This window comes from Crocuta crocuta, unplaced genomic scaffold (genome assembly GCF_008692635.1).
Source record: "Crocuta crocuta isolate KB4526 unplaced genomic scaffold, BGI_CrCroc_1.0 scaffold91-1, whole genome shotgun sequence".
Classification (NCBI taxonomy): domain Eukaryota; kingdom Metazoa; phylum Chordata; class Mammalia; order Carnivora; family Hyaenidae; genus Crocuta; species Crocuta crocuta.
Genome location: NW_027551575.1, coordinates 1,870,318 through 1,897,925, shown reverse-complemented (window position 1 = coordinate 1,897,925; position 27,608 = coordinate 1,870,318). Strand labels below are relative to the sequence as shown.

Sequence of the window (27,608 nt, the reverse complement as noted above, 5' to 3'; positions counted from 1 at the left end):
TCCATCTCTCTTTGGCTTCTTCTCTGCCACAGGAAACAGACATCTATACTCTGTTAATACTTGGAAAGCCTAAATCTCCTGATAAGTTGTCCACTTGGTAACTGTCTACGGTCTAGGTCAGAAGTCAGCATTTTTTTTAAAGGGTCAGACAGTACATTTGAGGCTCTGCAGGACAAAACTCTCCATCTCAACTACTCTGTAGTTATGGAGTGTGCTCCAAGAAAACTTCATTTACAAAAGTCACGTGGGATTTGGCCTGCAGGCCCCAGTATGCCAATCCCTGGTCTAAGTTGGTTTTCTAGATCTTAACTCATCTTCTAGGCACAAGTACAAGGGGGAAAAATGGTATAGTTCTTCCCTGGTCCAGGCATGTGGATTTAGCCCTATCAACTGCCTCAAAGACTCTGATCCTCCAAAAGTGAAAATCCCACCCCCTACCTCCAACTCCACTGAAGTTTAGGTCACTACCAGTTTTCAACATAAAAGTATTTTAGAAAGACAAGTAAAGTCAACAGTAATAAATGAAGAACAGTATGGGTCTCCTGGTTTGCTCAGTTGGTTAAGCATCCACCTCTTGGTTTCAGCTCAGGTCACAATTTCACAGTTCCTGGGATAGAGCCTCATGTAAGGCTCTGTGCTGACAGCATGGAGGCTGCTTGAGATTGTCTCTCTCCCAACTTCTCTGTCCCTCCCCTGCTCTCTCTCCCTCACTATCTCCCTCAAAATAAACTTTAAAAAAAATGAAGAACAGTACAAGAAATTCTACTTGAGGAAATCACATGATTTTTATCTCAATATGCCTCAAATGGCGTCAGTGACCCAGGTCCCTCCAACAAAAAGTATATTAGAATTGTTCTTCTTCTGGAACATTATTAGAAAGATAATCTCTAGTAGAAAAGGAATGTAGAACCTTCTAATTCCTTTTTAGAGGTGATTACTAAAACCCATATTTTTTATTTTTTAATTTTGTAGATGATATATTTCTTTCTCAGGTGTATAGGCCTATGTCAAACAATCTTTTCTTTGCTTGTGATTACAAAATGCTGCCATGGGGATAATTTAAATGCAAATTAGACACCATCCAAAGACAACTTTATTTTGTTGCTGTGTTGTGAGGCTAATGGAAGCAGTCAGTCATTTTCCAGGATAAAAGTGTCCTTTAAATGAGAGAAATGGTACAGATGTTTCAACTGATGCCAATTCATGTTTTGCAAATGTGTCTGATTTTTTCTTATCAATACCTTATCAATTAATAAGGCATAGCACAAAGTCATTTTTATAAAAATAATAGTTTTCAAATTGTTAAACCAATACTCTGGCAATTTAATAATAGATCTTGGTATTATATGACAATACATGTTATTTTGAACCAGTTTTTATAGCACTATTTTAGAACAGTGACACTGAACTGACTTTAGATGACCATGGCTAAGGCCAATTTTTGCTATGTTTAAGATAATCCTAGGAGAGATCATTTCTATTTATTAAAGGTGCATTAACTCTCTCAGACCAACAGGTCAGAGACCATACAGCACTGAAGATATAATTTCCCAACGGTACATTAGGCTCCAAGTGTGGGGAATCTACATGAAGAATCAACCTGACATTTTCTCAAGATCTCCAAGGCCTCAGGAACCTTATCATCTCCAGTCTCCTTCATAACAGGGAAGGGTTACTTTGGCATAATAATCTTCAGCTTCTGTCGCTGTTTCAAATCATTGTAGATGCCAGCAGAAGCATCATTAGAAAGAACGGAGTTACTTCAGGCAGGTATCAGACAAAGTTCAGGTCTTTGGAAGGAAGACTGCAAATGTCAGAATCTCTTTCTAAACTACTCCAATTGCATTTTTTGTTAACCTAACCAGATTTTTCTCAAATATAAGAGATAGTACCGGATATGGAAGGAATATTATGAAGAACTGGGTAAATTCAAATATCCATTCATGTTTCCTCACAATTCCACCACTAACATTGGAATAAGCCGTTAAGTTAACTGAAACAATTTCTATCTCATAAATAAAATAGGCCTTATTTGATCCTTTCTATTTGACTAGAACAGACTCCCTGAAGAATAGACTTTTGTAGGAGGGAAATAAATTCTGAGGCATAGAATTACAACTGAGGTTTAAAAGCTGTGGGTATAATTAAGATACTGTATTAAGGTAGAAAGAGTCTTTAAGAAAGAAAGGTATACATACAAGGTTTCTGAGAACATGGAGGCTATATGCCTATGTCCATTCTGCAACTAACTCCTCATATTGATGATAAGGTTTTGGAAAACACCTCTCTCTGAAATATTTCTTTCAAGATAGACCACACATATGTGCATGCACATACACACACACACACACACTACAGCAAAGATAAATGACTTCTAAAGGACAAGGACACCTGTAACAAAAGTTTAACTGACAGTTTCTCATATTTTTCCTCACAATTGTCTTCAAAATTATATATCAGGAACAACTCTGATAAGCTTAGTACTGCATACAAGGAAGAGTTAGAGAGAAGCACAACAGAGTTAATTTTCCTTCAGGGAAAACTCTTTTTTTTAAGAGAGAGAGAGAGAGAAATTAAAATAAAGTAGTACTTATAGAAGGAAGAATATTCTCCAGAGAGAAAAGACATGCAGTTTGTAATTTCATGCACTTAATTAATTGCAGTGCAAACCACCCTCATTAGGAGTCCATTTTAAGCCTACCAGCTTGAACAGCCAAGAGGGAATAATTACAATGAAACCCTGCCCCTGTCTCCTTATTGAGAGTTTCACAAAGTTTTCCAGCGACATCTTGAAGAGATTCTTCTTTCTACCACCCCTTTTTTTGTTACCTTTTTATGTAAAAGCAATGCACTAACATGACAATTCATTTTTTGCCTTTGGTTCCTCCCTACCAGCTTTTACTACGGGTTTTACAATGAAAATTCTCAAAAGCTCAGAGCACTTACCATACTTAAATTTCTAGAGTGATAGAGCTTAAAGGCTGTGTACATATTAGGATTCTGATTTGCAAACAGCAGAAATCAGTACTGATAAACTTTAGTAGGACAAGAAATACATCAAAAAAATATACAAGTCAGAGTGGGCAGGGAGCTTTAAGAACTAGATGTGAATGGGATCCAGTGGGGTAATGAGCTGTCAGAATGCAACCACACCATTGGTTTGCCTAGGATTCTGCTACTCACTGGGCATGTACACTGCTGCTCACACTGTCAGCAGCCAAAACCACCATACCACTAATTTTTCCACTTAGTAGTGCCACATGTCATGGTAGGTCTAAGCCATCCCCTCAAGATTCAAAGTCCTGGCTGTAAGTAACAGATTGACCACGCTGAGTTCGAACTGCCAGAGAGGTGTGCAGAAGGAGTATCTGTCCCCTGTGGCTTCCTTGTGGAAGGCTAGACTCTCTCCCCTACCTACTCTGAGATTCCTTCCAAAACAGAAGGGTGTTGGATACTGAACAGCCAAATCAGTTTTCTACTTTAGGATCTTAACTTCCTTGAATTCTCATCCTTTTGTCTATCCCCAGGGTTTTTTTTCCCAAGCAATGAGTGACAGTAATATACATTTATTTTTTTAAAAAAGAGGGCACAGAATATCTGTCTTCCTGCAATATCTGGCTAAATGAGTAAAATCCTAGTGTCTTAGTCTGTTCAGACTGTTATAACTAAATACCATAAACTGGGTGACATATAAAAAACAGAAATTTGGGGCACCTGGGTGGCTCTGTTGGTTAGGCATCCAACTTTGACTTAGGTCATGATTTCACTTCATGCTTCACAATGACAGTGCAGAACCTGTGTGGGATTCTCTCTCTCTCTCCATCTCTCCCTCTCTGACCCTCACTCACTCATATCCTCTCTCTCAGTCAATAAATATATATTAAAAAAAAAAGAACAGAAATTTATTTTCACAGTCCTAGAGCCTGGGAAGTCCAAGATCAAGGCACTGGCAGGTACACTATCTGCTGACAGCCTACCTCTTAGTCCATAGATCACTTTCTCATTATATCCTCAAATAGGTTAGGGATCTCTCTAGGACCTCCTTTTATAAGAGCCCTAATTCCATTCATAAGAGTTCTACGTTTATGACCTAATCATCTTCCAAAGTCCCCACATCCTAATGCCATCCCCTTGGGGGTTAGGATTTCAAAATATGAACTTGAGGTGTAGAGAACAAATATTCAGACAATAGCACCAAGACTCACTCACAAAGAAGGTAGTAAGAACTACAACCAAAATACTTTTCTGCCTCAGTGCTCCACAATTTGTGGTCAAAGCTAAGCAAATCGTGGGACCAGATGAAAATAAGTTAGGTATATGCTCCTGGGAATGCTTGCTCCTGGAAAGTAAGACCGTAAACCAAAGAGCCTATTTATCAAAATTAATAGTTTGTTCATCAGAGTTCACTTTAAGACCCTCATATTTCACTTCAAGATTCCATTAATCCAAAGCTCTTAGGTCTTTTGTTTTTTAATGTTTTGTTTATTTTTGAGAGAGAGAGAGAGAGAGAGACAGCTTGAGCAGGGGAGGGTCAGAGAGAGAGGGAGACACAGAATCTGAAACAGGCTCCAGGCTCTCAGCTGTCAGCACAGAGCCCAACGCGGGGCTCGAACTCATGAACCATGAGATCATGACCTGAACCGAAGTCAGACGCTTAACCAACTAAGCCACCCAGGTGCCCCCTCAGGTCTTTAAATTAGGCACAATCCCAAGCGTTTTTCCACCCAGCAAGACCAGGACATAAAATTCTATAAACATCCTTTCTCTATTTCCCCCTTCTGAAATATTTCTAAGGTTGAAGGTGGTGTCCTCTATTCCAAAGAGACTAATACTTAGTTTTGCTTAATCAGTAGATTCTGCTGGTGATCTTTCTAGGGATTCACCTGCAAACAGAAACATGGTTACACAAAATGATCAAGAGAACTCTGAAAGGCCCCAGGATTCCCCCCCCGCACATATTCACCAAAAACAAAACAAAACAAACAAAAAACAACACCGCCCCCAAAAAATCCTATTGAATTACATGTGATAAATAAAATACCAAGAATTTTATTTTTATGTATTCATAAATACACTCTCAGCACCTAAAACAGCATCTATCATAAACCAAAGGCTCAATAAATATTTGAATGAATGAAACTGCAAATAAATCATGAAAGCAATTTTTGCTACAATTTTACTGAACAGGAAAACACATACTTTTTAAAAGAGAAATCAAGACAGAGAAAAAAATAACCACAATCTTGTTATTCCAAAAATTTGAATTAACTTTCATATTCCTTTCCAGTTCTAAGCCACATGGATGCATATATTTTGCAGTACTGTAACTTTAACACAAACGCACTTGTGTTTTGCTTTTCTTCCCAAAAGGCCCCAGGCACTTCCAGGGTACCATCTAGTTATCATAATGATCATCTTAATGATGAGATAATGGTCCATGAATGTGAATTTTCATTACCATCCATTCAGTTTTTGCCAACTGCAAAGAATGACTTTTACTTATAAAGCAGTTTTATAAAAAACACTAAATAAACCAAAAATCATTAGCCCTCACTTCAGATTTTTCAGTGGATACTTAATGGAACATACTAGTTATAAACTAAAATAAGACAATGTGGGTTCTGGTCCTTATTTGTTACAGTTATCTTCTGAAAATCAATTAACTTTTACATTTCTTCTTAAGACAAATGGAGCCCTTTTCTGTTTGGGTCTCTGTAGAGTATAACTAGTACCCTTTGCTAGGTGTTCTATAAATATGATATACTCCACAGTTGCTAAAGTTCTAGTCAAAAATACTATTTCAGACGGTTAGGATAAACACAGAGAAAAATTACCTTCACAAGGTCAGAGAAAAGAAAAAAAATTATGTTTGCAGGGGCATGGTATCAATATTTTTAGTCCTGGGTCTTAGCCATTCAACTTTATCAAGGAGATTTCAGTTAATATTAGCATGAAGAGTTTGCTAGAAGATAAAATCTGAAAACAATATGTAATATCCAAGTTAAGGGAAAACCATACAGATGTGCCTTTCTGGTGTTTCATTTAACATATAGTTTTCTGATGAAGAAAGTTTTCTGCAAATAGTGTTTGTCCACATCAAATTCAATTTCACTCTAGGAGCACCTGGGTGGCTCTGTCAATTGAGCATATGCCTCTTGATTTCAGCTCAGGTCATGATCTCATCCTTGTGGGATCAAGCCATGTGTCAGGCTCCACACTGAATATGGAGCCTCTCTCCCTATGCATCTCTCTCTCTCTCTCTCTCTCAAAACAAATNATCAAGCCATGTGTCAGGCTCCACACTGAATATGGAGCCTCTCTCCTATGCATCTCTCTCTCTCTCTCTCTCTCTCTCAAAACAAATCAATAAACATTTTTTAAGATTTCAATTTTTTTCNCTGAGCTGGCAGTCAGCACAGAGCCCGACGCGGGGCTCGAACTCATGAACCGCGAAATCATGACCTAAGTGAAAGTCGGACGCTTAACCGACTAAGCCACCCAGGCGCCCCTAATTAAAATTTCAATTTTTAAATAGCCACACCCAGGTGCGGCTCAGATGGTTGAACATTCTACTCTTGGTTTCAGTTCAGGTCATGATCTCATGGTTTGTGGATTTGAGCCTTGCATCAGACTCTGTGCTGACAGATTAGAGTCTGCTTGGGATTCTCTCTCTCTCTCTATCTCTCTCTCTCTCATTTCAAAATTAATTAAATAAACTTTTAAAAAATTTCAATTTCACTCTAGAATTCACTGCTACAATTGGCAGCATGAGGAATTAGAATAATGCTTGAATCCCAGAAATAGTATTTAAGAATATTTAAGAAAACAGTATTAAGACAATGATCAATTATAATAAAGGAAATTCTCAAAATAAAAACCCAAATGCTATTCAAAAATACCTAATTTGTTATTATAACTGGCAAAATAATTACAGCTAAATACAAAAAAAAACCAATTGTTTAAAAAAGAGTAATACTCTGACTGGAAAGATAATGCACATTAAAAAAAGATCTGATCCTTCACTATACACCACAGCCTATAATGTATCTAGGACACAGCTGAGGAACTTGAAAGATGCAAAATTCCCCCAAAACCACAAGCTGCTGCTGTTTCCCAAAAATGAAAAAGATGAAAGTCCTGAGAAGCAGAGGAAGCCATTGTGGACCTGCTCATTTGGAGTATGACGACCCCAGTAGCCTTTCTAACAGGTTAGCAACTATGCTATGCTTCTCATTCCCTGAATCTGTCAAGGACAGCTGGGCGGATTCTTGAACATGTTTTGGAATTCAGTTGTAATAATCAAAATTGTCAGAGAAGCACGTGAGAAAGAAGTTCTTCTCTGTGTTCTTCCAGTTCATTATCCTCACACTGCTCTATGATTTCTCCCCGCTGTTCAAACCACCATTCTTGTTCTTCACAAGTACTCAATTTTTCTAGAAACTTCTTTCCATGGTAAACAGACTTCCAATCATTTTCAGCCTCACTAATGAACAGGTGTCCTACATACTGCCTTCCTCCCAACTTGGCTCTTCGCTGAGGAGGTCACTTCCCAGCAGCACAACCAGAGAGAGACTGCTCTTGTTCTGGGGCCCTGTGCCTTTCCCTGAGATGGGTCCAGTGCTCTCCTGGTCATTCACATTAACTTACTGATTGTTACGTTTCTACCCTCTTGTGGAGCCCTGTTTTGGCATCCATGCCAATCAACTCTTCATCATCAATGACTTCTTCCAATCTCCCTGGTCACTATGTCCCATTTACTGAAAAGTGTCCACCTTTTTAGCACTGTGACTTCTTGATCTTGCTGTTTGACCTCAGTGTTCATGTGGAGGAATCACCTCATGTCTAAGTCTCTCAGTTCCTCAACTGTTTCTTTCCCACTGCAGCACCCTCTTTCCCAGCATCCCCCTACATCTTGGGAAACTCTTAAATTACCCCCAACACTTAAATCTTAACATTCAAACATGCTGTCCTCCAAATATAACTTCCCATCCTTTCAGCCTGTTCAGTTATTCTCATTTCACCTGTTTGCTACCACAGAGGCCTCTAAAAACCTTGAACTCTTTCTATATCTGTACCTTCTTATATTCACTCATTTCCATTTCCAGCTTATTTGCCACAGTTCATCACTTCTTTCATTCTCATGCAAACACCCTCAATTGTCTTTCCCTATTTTTCATACACTGCATCCCTACTTTCCAATTTTGGATCAAACCAACCTGTTTGCCCTGTTGGTGCCTATACTTTGGATGTTCAGCAATACTAGAAATATGCCAAACACTCACATATTGGTTACAAGAAAATTAACGGTAATGAATACCAACTGTACCTTCAACATGACCAGTTGATCTAACCATGCTAAAGATTTAGTTATCTGAATGCAAACTCTGCTTCCTCTTGTTCCTAGACTGTGTCCCTACTGCTCTCCCTCCTGGTTACCATCTCCTTTTAGGTCTCAGCTAAGGTGTCAGTTCCTCACAAGCCTACATTACTAATATCCCATATTAGTCCTCATGTCCTCAGTCATATTTTTGTTTTATATATAACAAACAGGACTGTAGTTGCATGTTTTCTTGTTTGTATGCCCTACTGATTCTAAACTCTATGAAGGAAGAGACTATACTGGTCTGTGGAGCTTCCCATCTCCAGCTCATAGGTTGGTGTATAGCAAATAAGAGACACTATTTATTGGATAAATGTATAAGTGAATACATAATAGACGACTAATACATGATTGCATAGATGAATATATTCATCAATATAACTTGTAGTTATTCTTTTATATTTACAAACTTTAACTTGATTCCATAACGTAGGTGGGAATATTTGCCTTCAAGAAATAAAATAAATTATGGGGCAACTGGGTGGCTCATTCTGTTAAGCATCCAACTTCGGCACAGATCATGATCTCACAGTTTGTGGGTTTAAGCCCCGTGTTGGGCTCTGTGCTTACAGCTTGGAGCCTGGGGCCTGCTTTGGATTCTGTGTCTTCCTCTCTCTCTGCCCCTCCCCTGCTCATGCTCTGTCTATCTGTCTCTCTCTCAAAAATAAATACATTAAAAAAAGAGTAAGATTAATTTGAATAAATAATATTAGAAATAAAAGAAAGCCAAAGTCAAATGTTACCTGGGGCAAAGAACAGTTAGTGGAGGAGTAAAGAGGGAGAACACTCTTTAAATATATGGCCCCAAAACTGGAAAGTTGCAGAAAGTCAATTGTGAAATATAATATTGATTTATTGTGAAATGTATATTCTAAATTTTATCTATATATTTTAAAGCATTATTTTAAATTATTTACGTAAAGTTTTGAAAACCTGAATATAGCCTCCAAATAACAAGGGGTGTGTGTATGTATATGTATGTGTGTATTTATTATGACATTTAGCATTAACTGCAATTTTTAAGAATCACTTTGGGATAAGAGTCAGAATACCCTGAGATAGAACTCATCTGGAAATGTGGACAAAGGTCTTACCTTTCCTAGGTTTAAAGCTACCAATTTTAATATAAATGATGTTAATCCATTAAAGCAAATACATCATCCAGATAAATTACACAAATGACATCAAACAACTTAACAAAACAGCATGCTACTTTGATTGAATTTAACAGATTTGGAATACCTCTAAAAATGCCTGGCACTGTCTACCTTCTGTTAAGTGGATAGAAGATTCTAAACAAATGAGATAAATAGGTATGATAAATGATATCTAAGTCTTAAACTGTTAAACAGAATTCTAACCAACTAGTCAGGATTTTCAACCAAATCAAACCAAATAACAACAGAAACACAGGTCATATATATTTCCAGTAGTTCCTTCTATATACAGTTTTATTTTAATGAAATTCCTTTGATCTTTGGTAGTACTCATTGGTGGGGGGATATTTTTATATTTTCGTCCTTTCCTAAATTTTAGCTAAACACATATTCTTGTTCTGGATTTCTCAAAGTAGTGCTCTGCAGTCATTATTAAGTTTGAATCAGTGGATACATTATACAGTATATAAATAATAATTAAATGAATGCCACTAGCAGTGCTTTCACCAAGTTTTTTTTTTTTCACGAACATAATATTGGAAGTCAGAAGAACATGACTTTTAAAGAATGTCAACTCTCTCTAAACACTTCAGTGATGAATAATTACGGATTATGTAAGGATGGTCAAGCAGAGGAGTGTTTATGGAAAACAAGCTATCTGAGGAGCTGAAAATTGTGATTCCTGGACAAAAATAAAGTGCTTTTATTCAGCTCTGCATTCTGCAGGCCATAGTATTGTGTGCTGTGTTCTTCAATCAACTTTTCATAGCAAAATAAATGCTTCACTTGGTTCATTTTGGGGAAATATAGGAATACCAACCAATCTATACTATAAAACAAGTAAAGTTGGCATAAAAAAAGGTTTGGAAACAGGGACCAGATGCTCCGATGTGGCAAATGCAAAGCCACCACTCTCTTTAGTGTTTTCAAGAACATGAGAGCCTGGTGACATAGAAACTTTGACTATAAACATAAACGCTTCCCTGATACATGTTACTTTAGTGACATATATAGAGTAAAATGCTGTGGTATCCTTAATTAGAATGTCAGAAAGTACTACAAGAATGAAAAGCCACTACAGTAGTCTGAAAAACAAATTGGAGTTTGATAATTATTTTATTCTTTTGTAAATTTAGGGCATGACAGATTTCATAAAACATTCAGAGATTCTATGATGTAGGAGGAAAGAAAGTCAGTGTTATTTAGCTGTTTATTTTAGGTGAGATCCAAGAATTGCTACTGATTCTGGGAAGAAAGATGTGGTTTTTCAGGACACCATATATTAAAGATAATGTGTTCCATCAGTCTTACAGTCTAATTTTAATTTTGAAAATCTCCTATTTCAAAGCAAAAATAAAAACAGATTTAATTAAACAGAGTAAATGCTTTAGAAACAAAAGCCTTGCAATATTTTATGGGTATCCTGGGAAGTTTTGACAAACACTATGCCAATAAATTGCACTTGAATAAATCAAAAGCAAAGGACCTCAATTTCTTTCTCACAGTATCATCAAGATTACATGAAGTATGGCTTCCTGGTTTCTTCACATTCATTACTTTTAACTCTAAATCTAGCCCAACAAACTGTATTTCTAAGGAATATTTCACAATCCCAATTATGTGTGCCCATTTTCAATTTGAAAAGTTTTGCCTATAGATCTTCCACATAGCTTTCAATAAGAACTTACCAGATAAACATCTCGAAATATGAGCACAAATCCGGTATAAAGATACAAGTCTATGGGTACACTGTGAAATACAAACTTTTAGCTTCTTAATTCCTTAGATCCAAATATTCCAAATACGGAATGCCCACTGTTAATACCTTCTTAAGACCTAATTTCAAAGATCACAAACATCTGCTTTAACTAGGCTTCTGGGTTTTTTTTTGGTTTTTTGTTTGGATTTCTTTTTGTTTTCAGTTTTCCTTTTGTTTGGATTTTGATTGAGTAACAAAATACAGAAAATTACATTTCTTTGTTCACTCTAATGTACTGTGTGTACTCAAGAACACTAGATGATGGGTAGTTCATCCAAAATCAATGTTTAACTAACATTTGAGACCAGTTACTCTGTGAATAGCACATAACTCATAGAAATATTTCTAGAAGGAACTTGTAAAATAAACCCTTATTTGACTCAAGTAATCTTTCTCCCTGTGTTGGGGAGTTTATTTTATTTCTCATTTCTTCCCTTAAAATTCTTTTCATTTTCTTTTCTTTTTTCACAGTGTACTTCTCTAGACAGGTAAAAGGACACTAGGGATGAGACAGTGTTTCTAATATTCTCCAGTCACACATATCCCTGCATATTCATCTACCTAGGAGTGTGTCATCATGTCATAAGGGTACAACCTGATCCTTGGCTCTCATTTTATTATAGCTGATGCCGTAGTGAAACACAGCTAGAGAGATCTAGCACTTTGTCCCCTTACCAGCCCTCTGCTCCCACAGCTTCCTGTCTGTGTGCAAGGAACAATCTCCATATGTGTTGCAAGCTAAACCCTCCTCAAAGTATCTGGGGGCACATGGACCACGCAGAGAAAGTTAAGTCAGAGTCAGAGTTGCAACCAGTGAAAGCTCCTAATTCCTCTTGAGGATTCTAGCCAGAGAACTATGTAGAAGTCAGCAAGAGTATTTACCCAAATGAAGCAAGTAAAAAGAAACAAAGAGGAAATTAACAAATGCAACAAAAACAAACATGTTCTGTTCTAATATTTTCCCAAATAAGTATAGCAGTAGCAGTAGCTGATGCTATTACTTATTAGGCACTTAGGGTACTAAGTATTTTATCCTCACAAGAAACCCATAATGTAGAGACTTCAACTAATTCCTATTTTGTCCTTGAAAAATTAGAAAGTTAGAATGGTCAAGTAACTTTTCCAAGGTCACTGAGCTAGTAAGTGGTGAGGCAGGATGCAAATTCAACCTGTCTGCATCCTAACCACTTACTACTCTGTCAGCACACACATACTGCCATTTCATTCTCAATGTTTCTTTGTCTGCCCACTTAGTAGATTAAGGTGTCCCATTTGCCACCGTTCAGTGTTCAAGAGAAAACTGTCATGGTCTCTAAGTAAACCTTTCCTTCAGGTTAAGAGTCATTCTTGTCACCCAATTTCCCTTTATCAAGCTGTTTCCATTTCCCCCTTCTATTTCTGCTCCACCCTACGCACTGCCCTTTTTCTTTTCACTGTTCTTTCCCCTTTATCTGCTTATTCACCTTTCTCCTTTGTCGCACCTAACTCTATTACCATCTTTCTTATCCTCATTTCCTTGACCTCTCACTGTTATACTTTTTCCTACACACACATACACACTCACACACACATGCACACATTTCAGAGGCCCTTAATTTTACCTCCATTACAAGTAAACAGAAGTTAAAAATACAATCCATGATCTGAGAGAAGATATTTTATAATGCATGTATCCAACAGAGGACTCTAGAATATATAAACAGCCCCCAGAAATCAATAAGTAAAAGAAAAACCAGATAAATTTTTAAATGGGCATAGTGTAAAATAAGTTATTCATATGTTAAATCAATATATTAGTAGAGAAAAAATATATTAGTAGATAAACAATACTACCACTCATCAGAGTAATATAAACCATAGTAAGATACTACTCACTACACATTCACCAGAACTGATAAAATGAAAGACTAAGAATACCAAGTGTTGGTGAGGATTCAGAATAAATGGAGCTACCATACACTGCTAGTAAGAGAGTAAAATAGTACAACTATTTTAGTAAACTATTTTAGTAAACACTTTGGAAAAATGTTAGGCAGTAACTAAAATAAACATATGCTTACTTTTGACTCAGAAATCACACTCCTAGGAATATAACCAAGAGAAATAATTGCGTATGTCCACAAAAAGACTTTCATGCAAAAGTACATAGCAATTTTATTCATAATATATGTTCTCCCTACAAGAAATATCTAAAATGTCCATCAATAAGAGAGTGTGGATAAATAAATAAATTATGGTATATTCATACAACTACTGCACAGCAATAAAAAAGAGCAAACTATTGATACATATACCAACATGGGCAAACATCAAAAAATATTTTAAGTGATAGAAGTCAAACACAAAGAGTGATTACTATACAATCCCATTTATATGATGTACAAGAGAGGGCCAAACTAATTTTCAGTGATAGGAGCTAGGAAACTACATGGTGATTACATGGGTGTATAAATACATAAAAATTTATCAAGATATTTATTTAAGATTCACATATTTTATTGCCTGTAAACTATCTCTTGATCAAGTACTTGTTATGGGGCACCTGGGGCTCAGTTGGTCGAGGGTCCAACTTTGGCTTAGGTCATGATCTCACAGTTCATGAGTTCAAGCCCCACACTGGGCTTGTTGCTGCCAGTACAGAGCCTGCTTCAGATCCTGTCCTCCTCTCTCTTTGCCCCTCCCAACTCATGCTCATCTGTTTCTGTCTCTCTGTGTCTCTCTCAAAAATAAAATATAAACATTAAAAAAAGTAAATGGAGAAAAAGCAGTTAAGAGAGAAATATGAAAAGCTATGACATTCCAAATTACTTCTTGCCAAGTGTATAGCATTTCAAGCCATTAATAGATGCCCTCTTACTTCTGTGAGAGTCAATACATAGCCCTCACATTGGAGTGACCCTATCCCATATAGAAAGCGAACTGGTAGATACATTGAAGGTTTTCAGCATCTCAGATCTTACAGTCCTGCTTTGTCATCCTTGAAAGTCTGTAAAGGTTGCTAAATCACACTGCACCAAAGCTCTAACCCACTTAGGCATATTCATAGAGAGTTGTTAAATGGCATACATTTGAGCACATTCATAGCACCTGATTTAAAAAACCCAAAGCAGAACTGTGGAATTCTTCATTCTAAAAATCCCTCTTAATGTTGGGATGAGCACTGGGTGTTATATGTAAGCCAATTTGACAATAAATTATATTTATGAATGAATGAATGAATGAATGAATGAATGCAGGCTCTCTTAAATTCAGTCTCTTGACCCAGGCACTTCATGAGGAAGCTAACTGCTGCAGGGCAAAGTTCCTTTCAGAAACTAGTTACTCTTGGGGCCACAATGTGCCTTTCTAAAGGCGTAAGTCTCTAGACCCACTGTGTGATACCTGACAGAGCAAGTTTCTGGTGTAATGATGCAGAGGAAGAAAGAACAAAAAGTTATAATGTTAAGAAAATAAGAAAATAAGGAAAGTAAATCCAGAAGATGTGAAAAGCGTCCTCTCCCATCAGAGATTTACAATGACCAGCGTCTCAACGTAGGTTGACAGGGGGACCTGGGGCCAGGCTTATCTTTAAACAACAGGGAGCTGAGACAACGTAGTTAAAATCGTTTCAATTCCCCATCAGGCTTTTCTGTGAAGGAATCTGGGGTTTGGGTTTACTGAAGTAGCTATAGAATGGAACTCCTAACTTTATCTTCCGCTTCCCTTCCAAAGCTTAGCTATTCCAGAAAATTATAACACGTGATATTTATATTTCTCAAATACTCAATTCACAAATTTTTGCTTTAGAATGTAATAATACCCCCTTTAATACATTCTTAGCCTTTCTTTATTGTTCGTCACTCTTGTCCATGGTTTCTCCTGGCTGCCTTCTGGTACAATTACCCTGGTTTCATCTTTCTAAAAGACAAACTCTTTCCTCCAAAATACTTAGTAAGTTTGGAAATGGTAAGCACAATTTCACTTACACTTCATTCTTATAGTCTTATTAAGAAGGAAATAAATTTTGAACCAACATAAGTATAATCATACTGACAATTCTGAACATCTTAAGTTCTTTGGCACTTAGAGACTATTTGTTTTTAGTAACACATTTAAATTTAATTAAATGAGTTAAATTTAAATTTAATTAAATTAGTTTACCTAATATTTTTAATTATACACATTTCCAACTATACAGAGATACATTAGATATACTGCATTATCTTCATTTAATAGCAGATGATATAACACGAGGTTTGAATGAGAAATCATGGTTAGCCATCAAATTTTTTGAGATACCAAAGTTAAATGAATGAATTTTAATTGAACCGAAGTTCAATTAAAATTGAAATAAGCTAATTTAAGCTTATAATCTCTTAATCTCTTCTTACTCAAATGTAGAAAAAGCAAAATAATGATTCTTAGATGAACCTGCTGTGCAGAGAATAGTTCACATCAGGCCTGTGACTATTACCTTTAGAAAAGCCTGTTTGAAAGGGTGGCCCTGGCTGGTATCTAAAAGCTGGGATTTCAGGAGGGTGCCCACCATTCCCTAAATGCTAAGAGAGGTTCACTGTGGCTAACCTGGTTCTGCAAAAACAAACAAACAAACAAACAAACAAATCTGGGTTGTGCTGAACAACTGCTTTCCTTTGGGGAATCTGAAATTTAGGTATATGCTGGATAGAGGGTGCCTAAGTGACCAGCCCCCAGTAAAATTTCTAGGCACCAAGTCTATTTTTTATTTTCTGTTTTTTTCTTTTTCTTTTTTTTTTTAATTGTGCTAAGAATGTTTAGCATGAGATCTCCCCTACTGACAAAATTTTTAAGCGCACGACAAAATATTGTTCACTATAGGCATAATGTGGTACAGCACATCCCTAGAGCTGATCCATTTTGCATAACTGAAACGATATATCCGTTGAATAGCAATTTCCCATTTCCATAGCCTTAGACCCTGACAACACCCTTCTCCTTCTGTCAGTTGCACCGTTTCAGATTCCTCAAATCAGCACCAAGTCTTTGAGAGGTTTTTCTGGTAGAAGATCTGTCTGTTGACACATTTCACATGTGTTGTCACAGCTCATTTCTTTTTTTTTTTTTTTACAAATATTTTATCGTAAGTTAGTTTCCATATAACACCCAGTGCTCATCCCACAAGTGCCCTCCTCCATGCCCATCACCCCCCCACACACACACCCATCAGTCTTCAGTTTGTTTTCAGCATTCAAGAGTCTCTCATGGTTTGCCTCTCTCCTCCTCCCCCACTATTTCCTCCCTTCTTCTCCCCCACAGTCCCCCGTGAAGTTCCTCTTAATCCTCTTAATACGTGCAAACATATGGTATTTTTCCTTCTCTGCCTGACTTATTTCACTCAGCATAACACCCTCAAGTTCCATCCATGTTGTCACAGCTCATTTCTAGAGGAATTAAGTGTATCCTGTTCAACTCTACTGCGATTGGAGACTCTAGGAAGCTTCTGGCTGGTTTCTTCCAGATTTTGCCCCATGTGCTTTCTCATTGCTGATTTTACTTGTTATTCTTTGGCTATAATAAATCTCAGCCATGAATACGACTATTTGCTGAGTCCGTGACTTCATCTAGCAAACTGTTGAATCTAGGGCTGGTCTTGGTGACCCCTGACAGCCATGATATCTGAGAATCCTGCCCTCTACACAGATGAACAGTAGTAGTTTTGATCCCAAAGAGAGGGGAAATCAGTTTTTGAGACGGTATTTTTCAAACAGTGTTCAGGTTAAGCTGCCATATAAAATTCCCAAAAGCTTTAATGTGTTTGATCCAGAGTGTACAATCTTCCTTATATACATGGTTCATCAAAAACCAAAAGCAAAGACAACTAAACACATATTTCTTCTTTCCAGTTATTTAAGAATTTGCTATATTCTTACTTACCTAGTAGTAATTTCTTCATACCTTTAATAACACAAGTCCTTTGAACTAGTCTGTAACAATTTAAACAACTAAATTCAGTATCTTAGAGGGAAGTAACTGGCAAATTTTTTTCTGATCACAACTTTTCTAACACCTTCTAGGAAAATCCAGAAGCACCTTCCCTAGACATGCCTTAAAATTGGCAGAGAATGGGGAAATATCGCATTTGTCACATAACAAATTGCTTTGTTCTCAAAATCTTCTCAAATGCTCGAGTCTTTCCAAATATGAGCCACTGTCTTCCTCCTTTCTTTTCTATTCAAGCTTCTTAAAAATGCAGCTGACCAAAACCGCAAATAATGGATGTACCCATTATCCATATTTCTCAATGTTTTACCTGGCAACATTGCTCTTAAAGAGTAAAGCCTCTATTGGGAAAGAACAAAGAACAAAAACACAAATGTTCTGCAAAGTCAGAGATGTACATGTCACTGCATAATGAAGATGGTAAAGGTGTGTGATCCTTCCATAACTAGCACTATATAAAACCACCTCATTCTGGGAACTGAAACAGTATTCTGGCGTAAGCAACACCTTGATATGTCAAAGGCCAAATTACTAGATTTCTGAATATATTGCCTATTCCCTTTGATTCTAATTACAGGACAATCTATTCCTGATTCCAAATTCATTTTGCACCAGTGAACATGGCCTAACGTTTCCAGACATGTATGCCTATGTGGTAATTTGTTCATTAGTTCTCATTTGTTAAGAACTTTTTTTATTAAATCACCTATGACCAATATTAATTTACCAAGTCCAAGTCTCTTTTCCTTGATGTTCATTCTTATTCACCAATACCTGCTCAACTCTCTGTGTAAAACCATTTGACCCAAACAGCTTCTCCTGTAAAGGCAGAGACATCACCTGAGGAAAAATCACCCTTCTTTCTTTTGGCCCCAGAAACCCCATTTTGCTCCCAATCAAATCAAGCAATGAGCCACAAAATCTCAAGAGACCAAAGATAACAATCACCATCCAAAATATAAAATGGGAAAATGTCGCCCAGAGGCACTCACCCACTGGAGTCTGCAGAAGTGATAGCAATCAGTGGTAGAATCTTCAGAGGGAGGCTGGTCGGTCTGGGAATGTTCTCTGATTCACTTTTCAAGTCTGCTTGCTCCAACTGTCTGAAGGCAAGAGGTGGGAGCTGAACATTGCGGCAAGAAAGTCTCCGTACAAGATAGGGTTCCATTCCTCGGAAAGGGTCTTCCTCTTCATTACTGGAATGCAGTGTTTCCTCAGAAGCCTAAAAGGCAAAAGTAGAAGAAAGTACAGTACTCAATAATGATGACTTCATATTTTTGTAGAAAGAAACTAAGGGAAATTATATATGAAAAATGCTACCTATGAAGTAACAATACTAACAGAACAACATTTGGTGAAAAGATGAGAACTAATAACTGAAATCTAGATTTATTTATAAAAGAATAAATTTGCTCCTCAGTATATTTAGATATGGATCAGTTGTTACAGTTAACTGACATCTTCAATAATTTTAGAATTGATGAACTTTGTGCATGAATTCTATAAAATCAATCCAAATCAAAATAGTTTTCTACTTTCTAAAAAATGACTTACAGAAAATTAATATATACATATCTTCACATATGACATACCTGTATTTACATGCCTATAAGGGAGAAAATAAGTCATATTCTTTTTTTTTTTCATACTTAGGATCATATTTGTAACACATATTTTCATATGTTATGTGTTATTTGGATAAATATGCTTTGCAAACTTTTCTAGTAAGACTTTGTACGGGGAATTAAAAAGAAAGGACATGAAAAGGAAAGCTGAGTGCCCAGCAGAAATCATAGCGGAATTTTGCAAATGAGATCCTTATTATCCATATGCAAAGGCAAATCAAGCCTAGAATAAAGTAGAAAAATTATTATTGTGATGCTTGTTGGACAAAATATAATGTTACATGAGCCATTCCCAGTGGTTGGAAAGTCTACTCTAGCAATGTTTATTATATCCATGTATTTAGAATGACAGACTTACAGAATGTTACCAGATAACATGCTGGGTTTTAGTCTTTGTGTCGCTACTTTGTCTTATTCTGAGAGTGCTGCTTAATTTCCCTGAGTTTTCTGTTTCTTTATTAGAAACATAATAAAGTATATTGCTCACTACCTGCAATGTGATAATAATAAATAGCAATTTTGTTTCCTTCTGAGTTTTACAGGTAAAGAAACAAGTCCAGGGAATCAAATCTTCCAATATTTAGGCTATTCATTATATGTTAAAAATAGACTTTGGGGGCACCTGGGTGGCTCAGTCAGTGAAACGTTGGACTCTTGATTTTAGCTCAGGTCACGGGGATTTCACTGTTCATGAGTTCAAGACCAGCATCAGGCTCTGTGGTGACAGTGCAGAGCCTGCTTGGGATTCTCTCTCCCTTTCTCTGTGTTCCTCCCTCACTTGTGTTCTCTCTCTCTCTTTCTCTCTCTCTCTCTTAAAATAAATAAACTTTAGGAAAAAACGTGTTTTAATACTTGACTTTGGAGGGGCACCTGGGTGGCTCAGTAAATTAAGCACCTGACTTCAGCTTAAGTCATGATTTCACGGTTTGTGAGTTCAAGCCCTGCATGGGGTGGTCTACTGTCAGCACAGAAACCATATCAGATCCACTGTTTCCCCCTCGCTGTGCCCTTCCCCTGCTCATGCTCTCTGTCTCACTCAAAAATAAATAAACATTTTCAAAACTTGACTCTAGAGAGCCCATACCTAGTTTATCATTTCTGTTGCACTTTTTATTATACTACAAGTAAGGTCCATTCTCCATTTGAACATTGAGGATAAGGATTTTTACCATTCAAAGATATTGTCTGGACCACAGATATGGAGTATTTAAAGGACCAATAACTAGCAAAGTTTGCACTCAACTGTGCAGCTACCTATTACTATAATCTAAGCTAATGTCCTTTATATTTTCACAGCATTACGCTGTCTTTGATACGTCATTCATCCATATCATTTCCACATAGAAAATTTGTCTCTTTATGGCTTACCTTGAAAAATGTGAAAAGATATGCAATAATGTACTCTATTCAGCCGTGGGTTTTCTTATCTAATTTTATGCATAATAGAATAAAATAAGGCCACCAAGGAGGTCAAGAAGATGTCTAAGCTAAAATCAAAGTTGATTTGTTTCAAAACCTACACATGAAGATCCAGATTCTGAGAATCTGTGCTTTGAGGACTCTACTTGGTTTGCAGAACATTAAGAATAATAACGGCCTTTAAAAGGAGGCAGACTTGCCATTTCTAACAACACAAGTGGACCTGGAAAGCATTATGCCAAGTGAAATATGTCAGAGGGAAACAAATTCTGTATGATCTTACATCTATGTAGAATCTAAGAGAAAAAAAAAAAAACTCCTAGAAAACAGAGGTCAGATTTGTGGTTACCAGAAGCAAGGGTGCAAGGAAGGGAAACTGAATGAAAGCAATCAAAAGGAAAAAATTTCCAATTATAAGTACTAGGAAGATAATGTACATTAGGATAAATTTAGTTAATATTGCTGTATAATATATATGAAAGTTGTTTAGAGTAAATCCTAAGACTTTTCATTATGAGGGATTTTTTTTTCTTTTCCTTTTAGTATCTTTAAGATGATGAACGTTAACAAAACTTATTGTGGTAATGATTTCACATTTGTAAGTCAAATCACAGTGCTGTTACACCTAAACTTATATAGTTATATAGTATATGTCAATTACATCTCAATTAAACAGAGAACAAATTTAATAATAATAATGGCTAATATTTATTGAGTCCTTATTAAATGGCATTGTTTTTACACATACCAACTCATGTAAATTTTACTGAAATTCTCTGAGTTAGGTCCTATTACTTTTCCTATTTTACACATAAAGAAACAGAAACCCATAAAACAGCATGCCTTCATCACAAAGCCACATAGTTGGTAGGATAACCCTTCCAGTTTGCTTGGGACTTTATGATCTTGGAACTGTAAGTTCCATGCCTGGGGAAACCCCCCAGTCCCAAACTAGGATGGTTGCATACCCTACAAGTCAAGATCCAAAACCAAATCTCTTTTAGTTAAAGGTGCAGCTAGTAACAACTATGTTTTACTAACAAGTATGATATGGCAGGGTGCAGACTACCAGAAAAGAACATACGCTACTTGACCAAAACTTAATATGCCTCACATTTTCGTTAAAATAATAGTAATAGTAACAACAACAACAGAACTGAGCTTAGGACAGCCTACTACTACTGCTACTCCTAATAATAATCCTGGTTGATTGAATCAGGAGATAGAGTTTCCTGGCCCAACTTGGCCACTAATTCCTTTTATGCTGTTCAGAAGTCAGTGAAGCTGTCTGGGCTTTAATTTCCTTAGACATAAAATTGAAAAGTTGTATGAAATAAACCTTAAGATTACTTTTAGTTTTGAATTCTCTAATTTTAAACAGCCAATGGCAAAATCAATGTTTAGGGAGATGGTGAATACAGGAAACAAAGAGAAAAGGTATCCATGTAAACTTCTTAGCTTTTAGATTGAAAAAGTGAGCCTCTGTGTGTTTGTGAAGTTCTGTGTGTTCACCTATGGACACAAGTGCCATTCTGGGACTGCTAATAGGTCATGATCTACTTTAAACATTTCACGAGAAGTTAATGACTGAAATGTAAAGATACCTTCTTCAGGATGAACAGAAAAGAAGAACAAAGAACGAGTCTAGCAGAGCTGAACAGTGAATACAATCGGCCAAAGCTAATATATTTTTTAAAAAATTTTTTAATGTTTTATTTATTTCTAGGAGAGAGAGAGAGACAGCGTGAGCAGGGGAGGGTCAGAGAGAGAGGGAGTGACAGACTCTGTAACAGGTTCCAGGCTCTGAGCTGGCAGTCAGCACAGAGCCCGACGCGGGGCTCGAACCCACGGACCGCGAGATCATGACCTAAGCGAAAGTCGGACGCTTAACTGACTAAGCCACCCAGGCGCCCCAAAGCTAATATATTTTTATAAGTGCTAAGCTGCCCACTCAGATAATAGCATTGCTACTGCAAAAACGCTTTATATAATCCAGGCTATCTGATGAAAGCCTTACTGTTTGTGACATTCTCTTTTAGACAAAACCACTTCAAGAGGTAACCTCTTTTGAGAGAACAACCTATATTAAAAATAAAGTATAGTGTTTTTATCTTGACAAAAAAATGATAAAACAGTTAATGTCTGTATTTCAACATTTCCATTCAAAAACAGTATGACCGATGGCTTTTTAAAAATTCCAGATTCGTGTGCATCAATGGTATTTCAAAAATAAATAGAACAACTTCATGTGGTAGAATACAGGAGATTAAGTGGTTTTATTCTGGAAAGAAATGTACAACTGACCACTAGAACACGTATATCATATTGCTGGAAAATGGCATTTTTGCAAAGTTTGAAGGGACAAGATAGTACTTATGATATCTCTAAGCAATCACTTCTTAAAGTGTGGTGCTCAAATCCCTCCATGAAAATCACAGACGGTGCTTGCGAAACTTCAGATTTCCAGGTCCTATTTCAGATCTGCATAATCAGAATCTCTATGACTAGGGCTTGGGGATCTCATTCAGACCCCAGGATGATTCCTATGCATACTAAAACTTGGAACTCACAGCTTTGACATTTTAGACACAGTCCAACAAGAATGGCAAAGATCCAAGTATAAAGATGTTCACGCCAGCTTATGTATAATGAATAACTGAATGTACTCAATTGTTATATTGAAGGGTTGACTTAATAAATTTTGATTCATCATATTATCAAATACTAGGAGGTTGTTAATGTACAAGGATATATGATTATGGTTATAACATAACACTGACTAGGAATAACAGATTACAAAGTGATATTATTTTTGTAAAACAATGCTAAAACGAAACAGTGAAAAATTAACATATTGTATTCAAAAAAATTATGGAAGGCTATATCCCAATTCTCTAAAATGGCTTCTTCTGAGTGATGGTATTGGTGATGATTTTCATATTTTTGTTTATTACTACCTCCTGTATTTTCTACAAGAAATGTATTATATGGGGATTAAAAAGTGCAGTGAAACTCTCAGTAATAAAATAACATTCACCTTGTTATTGATGCGACTGACAAATACAACTTACTTAGCTTTAAGATATACAATATCAAAAGAGAGAAGACACTGCAATGTTCGAATGAGTGTAATGCAAACCTGTTAGCTTGAAATAAAATGAAATTCCCCTTGGTAATTAAACAATTTATTTGGGATAAAAAATCACTTTGAAATAATGCTTTTCAAATATGGACAATTTGTTAGGACAAATATGTCTCTGAAAGGCATAACTAAAGAAAGCAATTCCTAACTGAGTGAGCAGTAACTATGTTGTTATTATTAGCATTTTATTATCTTCCTCTCTGTTTTCTTTAGCTTCTGTGCAAGGTATGTAATTAATTTCTTTGTTCTCTTTTTTTCCATCCCAAAGTAGATGGCAAATCAGTTTACAAGGCCCTAAGAATGGGGACATACACATAACTAGTGTTACCTAAATTGCTATGATGCTGATAATCTTATAGTTTTCAGTATTTGTTTCACTTGTGTATATAAAAATCAAGTTTTCTATAGAAAAATTACCTTGATACATATATACAGTGGAAATGGAGGACAGAATGTTTCTTCCTGGCGACACGGCTATGTCACATTTCTAGACTGGGTTGCAGGCAGTGGTAGACGCATCAATGGTGTTACATTACATACAACAGCTTACATAAGCAAAGGAAATGTATGCCACTTTCACACCTGACCCATAAAACTGTGAGTATAACCCTGCCTTTCTCTCACCCTCTGTAACTCCTTGCCATACACATATTGAAGATGGTGGGGACAGAAGATGGAAGAAGTCATGGTTCCTACATTGCTCCTCAGAGGAGAGTCACTTGACACACAAAAACATTTAATGTGGGCTATATGAACCACAAATAATTTAGTGGGAAACCACTAAACTTGGGGGTTTCCTTATTACAGCTAGTGGTATATTATATGTAGAATCACATCGCTATTCCATGAGTTCAATTTATCTTAATTATGACATCATTCTTTCCTAACTGAATTCTTGAATTAAGAGCTGATGAAGTGTCTACTACCTTCCATGTTTGTGCAATGAGCTGGAAATACAGAAGAGTGAGGCACTTCCTTTCCCTTAAACGCTGACATTCATTTGGGGAGAAAGATAAATAGCTAACAGCCAGTAGAATGAGAGCTGAAGAGGGGTTAGGGTCCTTTGAGGGTACAGAGGTAGGGTGACACGTTGATGAGTGAAAGAGGTTTGCTGACGGAAGCAGAAAATCAGACTTTCTGAGGCAAACTGAGCTCTATGATTCTACTTCTCCCAACGTTCTGTTCAGTCTCAGAGGGAGATGCGCTGTGTCTTAATCTAAGCAATGCCCTCAGATCCTCTCCTTCCACAGTCTCCCTCTGCAGCGGACACCCTGCTGCTTGGAAACCTCAGGAGCCTCCTAGGGGAATCTGAAACTGCCCCCCCCCCAAAGATGGCAGGGAGAGAGAAGGGGGAGATACGGGGCACCCTCAGATTGGCAGGGCGCATGCAGACCCAACCCGGGAACTTACAGGACACGGGTCGTGGGCGCCGCCAGCCACCGCCACAATCTCGAGTTTATGCGGGCGCCTCACCTGAGCTCAGTCACAGACACCCCGAAGGTATCAACGGCATATTACTCCCTCAAGGTTGTGCCCTTAAAAGCAGCTCCCGCTATGGAAACCGCGTGTGGAAGGTACATTCACAGGACCTTCGGCAGACAGGCTGGGAGTGGGGAGGAGCCTCTGAGTTCCCGGATCCAGCTGGCGGGTCAGCCAGAGGTCACGACCTCTCCATGACCTCCTGGGTGGCTATCACAACCTCTCACACCATTTTCTACAATGAGCCCTGAATAGTCAGCAAAGGGTTCCCCTCTCAGGGAGGCAACCTTTTGGCAGCAGCTGCACTGGAGGCAGATACCACAGCAGCAATATAGGCAGGTGTGAGAGAAAACACACATCAAGAGGATTACCAAAGTAAGTTTTTCTGTCAGGAGTCCCATGATCCAAACTACTGATCTATTAAGTACTCTAGACTGGGGGTGGGGGTGGGCCTGGGAGTGGGGGAATGTGTGTCTGATCACTCAGAGCATTCACTTGTATCCCCATGTGACTTAATAACAATGATACATTAGCTGACTCATCAGATAGAAACACATTTTGTTTAGATAATGGCACAGGTGTCTCCTTAGGAGGCAGTAATAATGCCCATTCTATTTTGGAGGACAGCTTTCCTCATTAGAGATATTTCAGTGTTCACGAAAACCAGACCTTGTGACCATCATTTAAGTTTTACTTGGTAAACTTAATAAGGGCTTTTATGTCTGTTATAATGTCTTCCAGGCCAATGGAAAGGACAAATATCATACAAGTGGAAAACAGAATGTGCCCATCTGGCCTCGAGGAGACAGAGATTGGCAATTTTTGTTACTGTGGGGTGGATTATTCCCTGTGACCAGGGAAAACCCAGGGTGCAGCAGCCCAACCACTGAGGTGGAAGCCACAAAGATTGTGCCATACAAGGATTGGGTCCCATTGAGGGCTGTCAAAAAATACCTGGGCTGCATGGTCAGTCAGTGTCAAATTAGTCACTATCCTTTAATGTGACGCAGCACCTACATAGCTTTGTTAATATACATCCCATACCCCTGATATAACTGCTTTGGTTCTGTTTAGAGTGTTATTTCTTCTCCTAACATAGAGTGCCAAACGTCTGTATACCAGGACGAGCCAAATGACCCCATCCCAAATCTAAGTATAGCATCCATGGCTTTGATGGTGGTATTTTCAGGACCCTTCCAGTCAATAGTCTGATAGGCTGTCTATGCAGTTTGAATGATAAAAAAAAACAAAAACAAAAAAAAAAAAAAAAACATGTCCTAGGTTATGGATAGTGTGTGCCACAGGCCAGATTTTTGGATGAGTATTAGTAATATCAGATGAATTATAAGTAAGAAACCTAGGTTGCCCTCCCTTAATATACTGCTTTAAGGCCTTACAATCTCCTTTTTCAAGTGACTATACCCCCCATGGTAATCCTGACAAGCTAGAGAGGGGCAGCTGCCCACATACCCAAGAGTTGGATTGATACCTTTGCCAGACATACAAGTGGGCCAATAGAAGAAAGATATTTCCATCAGGTGCCCATCTTGTGACCAGACACCCACAAGAATAGCAGAAATCCAAGGTTGAAAACACAGATATTTAGTAGGAAATTATGGGAAAATATTCACTTTGTATAAGATTACATTTGTGCCCTGATCATTAGATGTTAATGTGGTTGCAGCCGCAGGAATTTGAACTGATTGTGCTCACCATACATGTAGGCCAGGGTAAGACAGCACTGTTAGGTAAGAAGAGTTAGACTAGGAATAGGATGTACCAACCCAGGATTTTCATCCTTTTCTTTCTTTAAATGATGTGTGTCCCCTTCCAATTATAGTGCATTTCAAGAGATTCAGCTTGCAGCAGGACAATGGGGGTCCAAGCTGAGCTTATGCAGCGACTCCTCACCCAAAGGTACAAAGTAACTCACCCATCCTGGTAGGAAATCCAATTGAAAATTCCAGTAGAATACACCTTTGCCAGGCTTGATGAGGCTTGCTGTCCTGGGCAGCATAGTACATTGATCCTTGGTGAGAGTCAATAGCTGTCTCTCACAACTGTCATACATTTATGGCATTAGGTGTCTTCACAAGGGTTCCCTGTCAGGCAGATGATGCAATAGGCCCTACAGTTGGTAATTCAAATGTTTTAAAGCCTGGGACCATAGTTTAATCCACTCAGGCAAAGTGGGTTTTACTGATTAGTATTTTAATTTCTGCTTTAATATTCCATTTTTCCTTTATACCAACTGTGCTACTAGGAGTTGAAGCTCCATTCAGTATCATGCCCCACATCATGATGTTGGAAATGTGACCTGTATCAACTGTCTATTCAACGAGGGTATCCACTGAGCTTCTCTAATCACCTAATACTGACATCCTGGTTTATACAGCAGCAAAGGAAAGCTTGGGTTAGGCTAGAAAATGTCCATGCAAAGGCATTTTTAGAACCTGTTCTTGGAGAAGGGGCCAATATACTCAATTTGCCAATCCCTCACTGAATGGCAACTTCTGTGCACAGCTCAAGACTCCGTTGCACATTGCCTTAGGCATTATCTAGAACACACAAGACATGTTGTTACTGCATTAACTAAGGTGCTGTATTTCAAAGATGATCTGACATCCTTGGCAATATGCAATCTTGTGCTACAGTGGCTGCTCTTTTGATGACCCAATCTGCTGTATAT

At 37.6% G+C, this 27,608-nt stretch overlaps 1 protein-coding gene across 1 annotated transcript in view; it reads right to left on the bottom strand.

Moving 5' to 3' along the window:
* The window catches only part of LOC144221075 (3',5'-cyclic-AMP phosphodiesterase 4D-like), a 504,391-nt gene that overhangs the window by 266,531 nt on the left and 210,252 nt on the right, over positions 1-27,608 (bottom strand). The window contains exon 3 of the mRNA XM_077751432.1: positions 18,247-18,476. Coding sequence (XP_077607558.1) covers positions 18,247-18,476 — 230 coding nt within the window. The remainder of the gene's footprint in view (positions 1-18,246; positions 18,477-27,608) is intronic.